Genomic DNA, 12,464 nt, shown 5'->3' with positions numbered 1-12,464 from the left:
TAATCCCACCACAACCCACAAGATTGAGATGCTGAAACTGAAACACAGAGAAGCAGAACAACTTGGCCAAGTTCACACAGCCAGAAGACGTAAAACCAGGACCCCAGGCCTGCCCCTTGAGGCCTGGATCCTCTGATTCCTTACAGGTCCTCTACTTGGGCTCTGGCCGTCTCACCAGAGATTCTGGGCATGGTGAAGGGTGCGATTTACACCCGCCTCCAGCTTTACCCTCTCTCTCGCTGGTCTTTCTCTTCTGTATCTTGCATTTTAAGAGGAATTCCTCTCCTAAAATATTTATTTAAATATCTCCCTTGATGCGGGGTGGAGGGTGGGGGATGGGGGGATCTTTCCTTAATGCTCCCCTCCCTACAATCCCCTTCCCTCACAACCAGCGCTGGGCTGCCAGTTCCTCCCTCCCCACACATGGGTCAGCTGTCTGCCCTGTCCAGCCTCCTTCGGAACAGCCAAGGACACCAGCTACTTCTGCCGCTAAAGCCAAAGGAGGCTGCTCAGCAGCTTCTCCTTGAATATCCTCATGGAAAGCAGGAGTTTGGGGATCAGACACAAGTTTGAAATCCCTGTCTCCATCCCCAACCTCCTCCACCACTCAGAAGTTGTGTGGCCTGAGACAAGTTACTTAACCTCTCTGACTCAGTTTGCTAGTCTGTGAGTTGAAACTAATAATAGTCGCTCCTTCACTGGGAGGTTTGAATAGGACATTGCAAGTATTTGTATAAGAACTCTTCACGCTGGCTTCCTCATTCTTACTGGCAATGCTAATGATCTCAGAGAACACTTGAGGAGGAGAAGCCTCCCTCCTTGAATCCTCCCCTGCCTTCCTTCCATGACCCCACACAGTCCTGAGTTTCCCTCTGCGTCTCAGATGCTCCGTTGGCTCTTCCTTGGCTCAGGTCCCCAGGGTTAGAGACCCTCGGGCTCAGCCTTAGGCATTTTCATCCTTGCACACATTTGCCCTGCAGTCCTTCAGGCCTCAGGCCCCTCTGTGAGATGAGTTGAGGACAGGTTGGCTCGAGGCATGTGGAGCTGGACACCACAGTGGAACTCTGGTGGACCAGTGGGTGGGGCACTCAGGGCAGAGTCGTAGGTAAGAGTCTGGTGTAAAGTGTGATTGCCCAAGGGGAGAGTGAAAAGGTCGCTGGGGCCCACCTCTGGGCACACAGAGGTGGTGACAAGTTCAGGGTGAAGGAGTGGGGAGACAGGCTTTGGGAAGGAGGGAGTGGTCAGTCAAGTTCAAGAAAGATGCCCTTGACTTTGACGGTTAGGTGGAGCTAGAGACCTTGTCCATGGGGGTCCTGAGGGGCTTCCTGGTAGGAGGAGGCAGGGAGGGTGAGTACCGAGGAGAGGAGGACAGGTGAGAAGCCTCAGCCCGGTGGCCTCGATCTTCTGAGGCCCCAGAAAGCGGATTACCCTGCAAAGCCCTCAAGCTGACTTTCCAAATCCCCAATAGTGCTTCTCTGTCACAGTGAAGGTTAACCCCATTTACATAAGGGCCATGCCCACTCCCTCTGTCCCCTGAACTCCATGATCCTTCCAGAAGCTTCTTGCTGTCCTTCTTCTCCCCAGGCTTTAAGGCTGGGCCAACCCCAGCCCAGCTCACCCCAGGGGTGAGCTCAGGACTGCTGAGGATGGGCAGTCCCCTCCAGACCAGTAGGGACTGGCAGGCAAAGGAAAAGCTTTCTACTGGGTGTTATTTGGTGATCTTCTCAATAACTGCAGAAGTGATAATAATAGCACCTGCACCCGTCATTCATTATGCTCTCACTAAGTGCCAGGCACTGAAACACATTTCCTGGTTTATCTTGCTTAATTTCCCAGCTACGCTACAAGACAGGTACTTTTGTCATCATTCTTTACAGACAAGGACACTGAAGTTCAGACAGTTTCAGTCACTTGCTTGGGGACACATGGATGGCCTGTGCCAGCGCAAGGACTTGAACCTGGGTCTGTCTCTGCTCTCTCCACCTCGCCAGCCGGGGCCAGGCATGTTGCAAGGAGGCCCAGACTCCTCCTTCCCACTCCTCCCCTCAGAACCGTCATGGGCTTGAGCTGGTAAGATTGGGCCTGGGGGCAGCAGAGGGACTATGAGGTCGAGTCAGGGGAGGAAGGGGAGGCTGCCTGAGAGCCCAAGCCAGGCTCACGGGGCTGTGTCCTCATCCCTTTCCCTCCTGAAGCCCCCACCCTCCAGGCAACTGAGAAAAACACCTGCCAGCACCTCTTCTGCCACCTCACAGGCCAGGAGGAGACCCTCTAGATTAAGCCCCAGGCCTCCTGCCCCCAGGCCAGCTTCAGACCCTCCGTTGGACCTGACCCTCCTCTGTGCCAGGTGTCTGAGGATTGCTAACCTTCCAAGGGGCCCAAGATCCTCAAATCATGGGCCCCAAGCAGTCCCTTATCAAGAAATTCTGGTGAGAACCACCAGGGGGAGAGCTGGATCTACCTAGGAGCCAGAGTGAGAGCCCACATGCAGGGACCCACGCAGGCACGGGGACGCACTCTCATGGACCGCACACTTGCCTTCAGACACAAGCTGCATGCAGAGTGGGCTCAAAAAGATTAAAGTTCTTGGGGGAAGTGGAGTCCACACCTCCCTTCAAGATTTGGCATTGAATGGCAAACAGCTAAGAACACAGGGCAGAAGGGACCTGGAGACATTGGGCAGCCTGGGAACTGGCATGGGGGCAGCAAGACTGACTGGCTCCAGGGGCACCTTGGTAATGCTACAGGTGTGGCCGGTTGATCCCCTGTGGAGACAGTAAAGATTAAGAGGATCATAAACTGCGTCTAGCGGCTGCCCTGGGAGAAATCTCTTTTAGCCCGAGCCACTGCTGTGAGGGGCCTCAGGAAGTTGGGGAACTCCTGAGTTAAGACAGAGGGGACAGGAGGCAGGGAGACAGAGAAGAGAGAAAGAGATACAGAGACACAGGGAGCGATACAAAGACCACCAGGGCCAGGGAGAGGGAGAAATAGAGACAGAAGAGAGAGAGGTAGAGATTGAGCCAGAGGCTGGGCCAGCTCAGTGATCCAGAGGCCTCCCGCAGGCAGACAGGCAGGTGGAGGCTGCCCTGGCACCATCTAGGGCCAGGCCAACAGCTCCGATGAGCACCACTGTGGCTGCAGCTGCACCAGCTGCTGTGGCTGCCTCCAGGAAGGAGTCTCCAGGCAGATGGGGCCTGGGGGAGGATCCGACAGGTATGGCTTTTAATGGAGGTGGTGTCTGGACTATTGGGAGCAGAGTGTGGACCAGAAGTTTGCAGGGACCATGAAAGGAAACAGAGCAACTTAGACCCAACACCAAGGTCTATGGGCAAGTGGGAAGGAACCTGCTGGCAAACCCAAAATCCTAGCAACATGGAGGTGGGCAGAGCCAGGACAGGACAGCTGAGCTGCTGGGGAAGGAAAGAGCAGAGAAGCACCCTAGAGCTGGGCAGCAAAGGGGTCCCTCGTGGTGTTGAGGAGAATGTTCTTGTGGGGTGATGGAGCCTGAAGCCACCTGCAGAGAAGAAATGGGAGCTGGGAAAGTGGAGGTAGGGTATGTACTGTTGCTAAAAACGAGGGAGAAGAGAGGACAGAAGTTAGGGGTAGAGGAGGGAGTAGGGATATATAATGAGGGAGACACTTTTCCAGATGGCAGAGATGCAAGTGTGTTTAAATATGGGTGGGCAGGAACCAGTGGAGAGGAAAAGGGATCTGAGGGGCTGGCGGGGGCGGCGGGGGTGTAGAGAATTGTGCAGCTGTGCCCTGGCCCAGCCCCCGCCCTGGCCTGCACTGCCCCTCAGGCGCGGGCCCCTCGCTCCAGTGCCGCGTGTGTGGCGACAGCAGCAGCGGAAAGCACTATGGCATCTATGCCTGCAACGGCTGCAGCGGCTTCTTCAAGAGGAGCGTGAGGCGGAGGCTCATTTACAGGTGAGGGAGGTGAGCCCTGCTGGGCTGCTGCCCCTGAGGGTTCCTGAGAGGGCTGGAGGTTGTTCAGGGAAGAAGGGGCTAGGGAAAAAATGTCCACACCAAGACACTGACCTCTGGGGCTCCCCTTCTCCTGTAGGTGCCAGGTGGGGGCGGGAATGTGTCCGGTGGACAAGGCCCATCGCAACCAGTGCCAGGCCTGCCGGCTGAAGAAGTGCTTGCAGGCAGGCATGAACCAGGATGGTGAGCTGGGGGTCTGGGCCCTGGAGGGGGTTGCACAACAGAAGAGATGGGCAGTGTGACTGGTGCGGTGTCTTCACCCTTCCTGCCTCCCCAGCCGTGCAGAATGAGCGCCAACCCCGAAGCACGGCCCAGGTCCGCCTGGACAGCGTGGAGTCAGACACTGAGCCCCGGATGGAGGCCCTGGTAGCTCCTCCTGTTCCGGCAGGGCCCAGCCCTCGGGGCCCTATGCCAGTGTCTTCGGCCAGAGCCCTGGGCCACCACTTCATGGCCAGCCTTATAACAGCCGAAACCTGCGCTAAGCTGGAGCCAGAGGATGGTAAGGGAGGCTGAAGGCCAGAGCAGAGGCCTCCACTCCTGGGTCACAGGGAGGCCACAGCACCTAGCCTGTATCCTCACACCCAGGGTCCCTGAGTCCTCCCTACCATCTCCTGCAGAGCAGGTGCTGAGGTCACAACATGCTCTTCCAACAGCTGATGAGAACATTGATGTCACCAGCAATGACCCTGAGTTCCCCTCATCCCCATACTCCTCCTCCCCCTGTGGCCTGGACACCATCCATGAGACATCAGCTCGTCTGCTCTTCATGGCTGTCAAGTGGGCCAAGAACCTGCCCGTGTTCTCCAACCTGCCCTTCCGGGATCAGGTACGCCATGGCCGGCCTGCTGAGAAGCTGGGCCAGGCCAGAGTCAGGCGACTCAGGCAAGACAGGCAGATTGGAGACATATGTCCTGTGCGGGTGATGAGTGGACAGGCACACACCATGGATGATGACTGGGGGATGCACATGACCCTGAGTCAGCAACAGTCAGGGGCACATGCTTAAGGATGGTAACAGTGGGGTGCACATATCTCCTAAACAGGGATAGTGGTCAGGGGCCCACAGGGACCCAGGATTTAAAGGTAATGCCTATGGCTCCCTGGGTTTTCTTTCCTTCTAGACAGACTCCGAAGCCCTGCAGACATTCTGCATGTGAAGGGCAATCTCCACGCCCTGAACAGTATGAGTGGCTTACTCTAGACCTCCTTGGAGCACAAGTGCCTGTCTCTTCAGGGCTTGTGTTTCGGCCCAACGTCTCCACCTCCGGGACACCCCTCTGGGCTTGTGACAGGCAGGCAGCCCTCAGGATGAGCCAGAAAGAGAGGCACTCTGAGGGTCTGAGCCCTTAACCAGTCTGTGCTTCGATGAGCAACTAGAGAAGCCAGGCTGAGTCTCTTGTGTTCACTCAACTTAGGACACTCCTGGGTGTGTCCCTGGGGCTGCCCCTCTTCCCATGTCTCTAGGCTTCCCTAAATGTTCCAGCTGCAGTTCTGGATGGAACCCATAGGGTATCTCGGAACCTAGGCAGCTGGGCCAGATGGTGCAAATCCCAGAGCTCTGGGCCCTGGCTGATATCAGGCAGAGGTCAGGAGAATATTCTGGGCACCGAGGACCAGCCCTTCCACTTTGGGGGCACCTGTGAAGGTGGCAGAGGCTCCAGGCTGAGCTGGAGGAGCTGTGTGCCAGCCATCCCCCTCATGCCCTCTCTGAGCACAGGTGATCCTGCTGGAAGAGGCATGGAGTGAACTCTTCCTCCTCGGAGCCATACAGTGGTCTCTGCCCCTGGACAGCTGCCCACTGCTGACCCCGCCTGAGGCCTCTGCTGCCAGCAGCTCCCAGGGCCGTCTGACACTGGCCAGTGTGGAGACGCGCATTCTGCGGGAAACCATCTCTCGCTTCCGGACACTGGCGGTAGACCCCACGGAGTTTGCCTGCATGAAGGCCCTGGTCCTCTTCAAACCAGGTAGCGGAGTCTTTGCCCAAGCCTTCCAGGGAAGTGGCTGGGGATGAAGAATGGGAATTCCAGTGACTTCCTTCACCTCTCACTTTCCCTCCACCACCCACATGTGTGCAGCGTGGCTTCTTCCCTGGTGGCAGGGGGAGAGAGGTGCGGGCTGGGCTCACTTCTCCTGAGGGCCCCCCTTGGCTGACTGTGAGGGGACAGGGCAGGCTGGGGAGCCCCTGCAGCAGAGCTCACTGGTGCTATCTTCCCAGAGACGCGGGGCCTGAAAGATCCTGAACAAGTGGAGGCCTTGCAAGACCAGTCCCAAGTGATGCTGAGCCAGCACAGCAAGGCCCACCACCCCAGCCAGCCTGTGAGGTGACCTGAGCACGTGCCTACCTGCCTATCATCCTGTCCTCTCTTCACCCCCTGCCCAGCTCTCTGACACCACCTCAGGGCTCCACAGATTAGACAGGACGAGGGTTTCAGTTCAACTGGCACATATCCAACATATGCTGTGTCCTAGGCCCAGTGCCAGGCTCCGGGAGTGGGGACCAGAATGTGCATAAGACAAAGCTGCCACCTTCCAAGGATACCCAGCACAGTGACCATGCTGAAGATGAGAACCACCCTAGTCGGGTCTGTGGGGCTGCGTGTATCTGAAGGAGAGAGACCCACTGGGGGTGGGAGGAGTGAAGCAGAATTGAGAGGGACTTTGTGGAGGCAGGGCTGGCCTTGGAAGGAAGGATAGGGTCTAAAAGGAGAGAAAACATCATTTACAGAGGGGGAGAGAGAGGCAAGCATGGATGTGTTCTTAGGACAGGAGCCCAGTTTGGAGGGTACAACAGATTGCTGCCAGTGAGAAGGTAAGAGATTAAGCCAGAAAGCCACCCTGAGACCAGTTTGTTGAGGACTTTGAACACCAGCCAAAGGCCACAGCTGATTTGGGAGGCAGAGAGGAGCCACTGCAGGTTTTTGAGCAGGAGAGTAACTATAGTACACGGGGCTGGAGCTCATGGAGACTGGCATGGCAGTGACAACAGAGTACACTACCAGGGAGGGGAGAGCAACTACTGCCACCTTCCAGGGGATTCGCTAGAGTTCTGATCTTTGGAAGAAGCCATGCGAGTAGAAAGGGAATGACAAATGCAAAAGACTCTAGGAGTTGGAATGAGTCACACTTGGCACTTGGCTGGAGGTAAGGAATGAGGGAAAAGGAGCTATTTGGGAGGAGAGTATTCAAAAATAAAAAGGTAAGTCAGGAGGAAAAGATAGTTTTTCAGGGAACATGAGAAGGTCTATGGACGTGCAGGGGGCATCTTGCAGAGATGCACTTGCATAAGCCATGCACTTGCATAAGCCATGCACTTGCATAAGCCATGCACTTGCATAAGCCATGCACTTGGTGGACAGCAGCCCAGTCCTGGCTGGGTTTGGCAAGTGGCAGCTGCAGACTGAGAGTGTGGCTGGGGGAAGGTGGGCAGGAGCCAGTGCTCTGGGACTGCCCTACTTGGCCCACCATCAGTGGATACAATGGATTCCTGGCAAGCTTGGACATCTTGGCTTACAGGCATCTATTGGCTATTTTAGACCACATTTTTGACATTCTTTTGGGGGCTCTCGGCAGTTCTCTCTGAAGAAGTGAGCTAACATGGGCATTATCAAATCACGTCTAATTTGAGAAATGATCACAAGGAGAAGAGGTAATTACTCTTTAAGAAGAGTCAAAGTATACAAGGTGTATACTGGGTTGTGCAGGAAGACTTGTGCTGCTTATGAGCACAGGGAGAGCATCCACTATAACTAAGACTTGACATAAATCCTAAGAGTGGTCATCACAGACACTCAGAAACCAGTGGCCTTCCTAGGCCAAGTTTCTGTTGGGACCGACTCCCAGAGATGTCCTGGCATATTGGTTATGTGTCAAATTTAAAAACACTGATTAAGATTTCCCGTGTCACTTCTGTAGCAGTTCATAACATACTACAGGCAGAACTGAGTGTTAAGATAGTGGTTTTGTATTCTCTGTCAGCGTATTTCAGTTTTTTAAAACTGCAATACTCAGGAGGAAATACAATCTCCATCATAACCCAATATATGCACAGACACTGAAAGGAAGTTCCAAAGTAAGTTCCTTACTTTGTACAATTTACTCTATTTCTATTTTATTTTCTTTTTAAAGAAAAGGCTGGTTGTGATTCACTAAATTTAATTTCAGAACTAAGTGGCTCAATACCTGCAGTTCGAAAAAAAATCTCTAACTGACTTTATGGTTACTTCTTTTTCCTCCCACCCTTTACATCAGAAACACACAAGAGGGAAGGCAGATGGGAGGGTTATATGATTGCTCAGTGCCACTCACCTGGCACTCGCAAGAGAAAGGAAGCCCTTAGGTTGGCCAAACAAGTTTAGCAGATCACTGAGTGGTGGGAAGTCTTCCCGAAGGCCTCCATGGTGGGAGTTGGGTATGGAGTGCTCCACTGTGGAGTAGCCTCCCAATGTTGGGCATTGACCCCAGCTGTCAGGCCTTCTACCCTGTCAGATCCTCCCATCTGACTCTGAGGGCTTCACCATCCACCTTTATTTGTGTGCTGGGGACCTCTGCCTTAGCAAGCAATTCTTATTTAAAACAATAATGAATTTTTTTCTGGATGAGTATCTCAGCCACCAAAATTATCCTTCAACTTCAGAACATTTTCAGTAATGACTATTATCATCTCAGGTGGTTTACAGACCAGAATTTATATTCTTACATATATAAAACTAATCATATAATTATCTAATACTCATATGATTAATAATTATATATTCATATATAGGACTAATATAACTTCTCTTTATAATCTTTACACATAACAAACAATATTTATTCACTATTTTCATCGCACTCCTAAATTAATGGGGGGCGGAGTGGCTCACAACAGGTCAGGGTAGGGTGGAGCTAACTCCTCTCATGAATGGGGCCTTTCCTCAAAATTTTTCCTTACTCTCCTTGGTGTCTCTCCTCTCTCCTCTCCTTCCTCCCCTGCCTCTCCTAGAAGGGCACTGTCCCAAGGACTAGTACTCAGAAGCTGGCAATAAAACTGATGGTGTCCTCTCTCCTGTTCAGGTTTGGGAAATTGCTTCTACTCCTCCCGTCTTTGAGGTTTATTACTCCTGAACGCATCGAGCTTCTCTTTTTCCGCAAGACCATAGGGAATACTCCAATGGAGAAGCTCCTTTGTGACATGTTCAAAAACTAGTGGAGTGTGGAAGTAAAGTGTTTACAACCACTGTGGGAAACAGCCCCTGAAGCTAAACATTTGCCTACCTTTTGACCCAGCAATTCCACTTGTAGGCATGTGTACCTAGCAGAAATGTCCACGAAAAGATATAAGAATATTTATAGCAGCTCTATACTGTACACTGATGATGTAATAGCCCCACACTGTATATTGATGGTACAATGGGATAATAAATTGTGGTATATTCATATAAGTGAAAAACGGCAATAAAAAAGAATGGATTACTGAGAACATGTAACAACATGGAAAAACTTCAAAGACATAAAAGTTGAATGAAAAAAGCTAGACAAAAGTTCCATTTACACAAAGTTCAAGAACAGGCAAGACTAACTGATGGTGAAAGAAATAGGAATGGTGGTTGTCTCCGGGTGGGTGGGTGGCGGACTGATTGGGAAGGGGCCCAAAGGATACTTCTGGTGTACTAGAAATCTTTATTTTGATCTGGGCAGTAGTTCCACAAATACATTCATACATAAAAATTCATTGAGCCGTGCACTTAAAACTTGTGCACTTAATTTTGTTAGACCTCAGTAAAAAAGTGACAAATAAAAAAACAGAATGAATGTGGTCAAGGCTCTCCCCTTGAGGACACTGAAGGACTGAGCATAAGGTCTGGTTTCCACTCCAAGTCAGAGTCCAAGGACAATGAATTCAGCCCAGTGGAAAATCTCCCCCACACAGGATTCAACAACCCAGCTTCTCTCTAGAAGGCATCCCGCCATCCCACAGCATCTTGATCTTTACCTTCCTCATCCTTCCTCATCCCCTTTATGAATAAAGGTGAGCACCACTCAACACAATATAAGGCAGCTACAGGCACTTTTTGTAAAAAGGATTCATCACTTCTTGATTCCTTAGGAAAGATGAAGCTCAGACAAACCTGATCCTTCTCAAAGGCAGACCCAGAAGACCTAAAAAATAATAATTTTAAAAAGTTAACATATATCAGGTAATGTGTACTGCAGGTAGTGAGCTGAGCACTTAGTATGCATTGTTTAATCCTCAGATTAACTCTGGGGGAGGGACCAATGATCCCCATCTACAAGTGAAAAAACTGAGGATTAGAGAGGACTCACACCTTGGTATGACTCTACCTAATGCTGCTTAACTTTGGCACTGACACCTCCCTCCACCCTCTCCACCCCTGGAACCAGCTGAACAATTGTTGCATTTTCTGCCTTCAGTGAGGAAGTGCTTAAGATGAAAAAGTTCATGTGAGAAATCCACAAAATCCGAGGGGTTCCCTGCCCTTTGGCCTGTGTTTGAATTCCCCTAATTGGCAGAGATCTCCTGTCTGCTCTGGAAATGATGAAAGCTAGGCTGGTGCCCAGAGAGAAAAGAGTATGGCAAATACTGCCCAGTTTAAGCCCTTCTCACTTAAGTACTCAAACTACTTGCGGTTCTCCATCTTCTAAAAGCATCAGACTGGCCTTATTTGGGTTATTTAATGTCTAAGATGCCATTACACTCTCCAATTCCCTATCAAAAGTTGTGTCCATAAGTTTTAAAGATCTGCACAGAGGTACCTTTAACAAGAAACATGGTTGAGATATGACCAGACAAGCCCTGCACATTTATCTGACAGGCTGGCTTTGGGGAACATGGTAAGACTGCAAAGGTAGCCTGGTAAATTCACAGGCTAGTGGGGACGAGTGAGCACAACAAATCTACATTGGGAAACTGATTTTGGGGCTCTCTAGGAGGAAGTCTTGGAGAATTAGAGGAGCTACATAAGCTGGACTGTCTGCTGTCAACCTGACATCAATACCACTCTCCATCATCTTCTAAGGATTTTTCTTCCTTGCAAAGAGGCCAGGCACTACATTTCTCAGAATCCCCTTCCCATATGATTTGCTAATGGAAGGCACTCACATGAGATTTGGAGGGTAAAAGGAGAAGCCATTGTTCTCTGGAGACAGTGGTAGCCAGATTTGGGGGAAGATGGGCAATTTCACAGAAGCCTCCTGTCTAGCTTTTTAGAACTGCAGTGTCTTTCAGGCAAGCTCTTGAGAAGTTTGGAACTTTTGGCTGAGATCTATATTGACTTTCTTGACCTTCTGTGTGAACTTCTCTGACCTTTGCTCCCCCAGTCCTTCCAATGTTTATGTCAGCTCCTAATTTCTATACTAAGTCCTTCTGACCTGGAATATGCTGAGTGGCTTCTGTTTTCCTAATGTGGTACAGCTCTTAGTTAATCCCAGGATTTATTCAACCTTTTGTTGTAGACTGGCCCCAGTGAAATTCTCATGGGTAATGGATTTCATTCAGGGCCCTTGCTAGAAAAGGGGATCATTTGAAAGCTCTTTTTTGCCCTCAATGCCAGAAATGTCTCTGGTTATGAAGCATCACAGAGGTAGTCCCTGTAGACCTATCTAGGCCTTTCTTTTCAACTGAAACTGCAGTTTTAAGATCAGTGAGACACTTCCTCTGTATTCCCAAAGGGGGTATTTTGAGGTAGGAAGGGCAGGAAAAGACTCAAAGATGCCAAGAAGTGCTCATTCAAATTAATAGAACCTGATAGTCGAATCGACCTGGATATTGTGGATGACTAGTCTCCATCTGCTGGATATCACTGGTTTTCCCCACTAGCATGCAAACGCCACAGGGCAGGGATCTTTTGTTCACCAAAGTACCCCAAGCTCTGTGGGTGCTCAAACGGTATTTGTTGAATGAATGGAACCTGGAAGTGACACTCCTTGACTATGAGTCTGAGATGTCTGTAAGATTCAATGGTCACATGTGCTCGTATCTGTTTCCATGGTTATGTCCCTGGCTCTAAGATACTGTACTGCCACCCAGTCTACGGGAAAGAACAATTAAAAAAACAGAAACAAAAACCAAAGCTCTGGTCTCTTTATAACTTGTATCTCCTTACACATTTCCAGTCTCAGGTCTTCATACAGAATGTTTTGTTGTAGACTCAGTAATCTCAGGGGAAAGTTTTAAAATAGCCTATCTAGGTTTTATTTAGCCAATTAAGGAAATTTTAAGAAAAAATTAACATTCACTATCCTTATTTCAATGTAATGTAAATAATGCAAAAATGTAAGTTTAATGTAAAAAGAAATGGGAAGGATGATCTTAGAATTTAAAAAATTAAATGAATTTCACATTAGGGAAAAATTCACTAAATTAATATTTTTACATTTCACCTTGACCTGGTTTGGCATTTGGGAACCACTGATCATATTCAACCCTCTCATTCAATACCTAAGTGCTCAGCACCTTTTGTTAGATGCTGGGGATCGAAGAGTCA

General features: G+C 50.3%; 1 protein-coding gene across 1 annotated transcript; it reads left to right on the top strand.

The window, feature by feature from the left end:
* Nucleotides 1-3,073: 3,073 nt before the first annotated feature.
* On the top strand, nt 3,074-9,166 carry NR2E3 (nuclear receptor subfamily 2 group E member 3). Its single transcript, XM_063092114.1, has 8 exons — nt 3,074-3,210; nt 3,798-3,924; nt 4,061-4,164; nt 4,259-4,480; nt 4,635-4,807; nt 5,699-5,945; nt 6,197-6,302; nt 9,034-9,166. Exons 1-8 carry the CDS (start codon nt 3,117-3,119, stop codon nt 9,164-9,166), a joined length of 1,206 nt encoding a protein of 401 aa, XP_062948184.1. The 5' UTR covers nt 3,074-3,116.
* The last annotated feature ends 3,298 nt before the right edge of the window (nt 9,167-12,464 follow it).

The sequence above is a fragment of the Cynocephalus volans genome, chromosome 3 (genome assembly GCF_027409185.1).
Source record: "Cynocephalus volans isolate mCynVol1 chromosome 3, mCynVol1.pri, whole genome shotgun sequence".
In the NCBI taxonomy this organism is placed as follows: Eukaryota; Metazoa; Chordata; class Mammalia; order Dermoptera; family Cynocephalidae; genus Cynocephalus; species Cynocephalus volans.
The sequence above is the reverse complement of the archived record's forward strand: the minus strand, read 5'-3'. Positions and strand labels throughout refer to the sequence as shown.

Coding starts and splice junctions, on each gene's coding strand:
- NR2E3 (XM_063092114.1), top strand. CDS start 3,117: ATGAGCACCACTGTGGCTGCAGCTGCACCAGCTGCTGTGGCTGCCTCC. Junction 3,211..3,797: donor CCTGGGGGAGGATCCGACAG/GTATGGCTTTTA, acceptor ACTGCCCCTCAG/GCGCGGGCCCCTCGCTCCAG. Junction 3,925..4,060: donor AGGCGGAGGCTCATTTACAG/GTGAGGGAGGTG, acceptor CTTCTCCTGTAG/GTGCCAGGTGGGGGCGGGAA.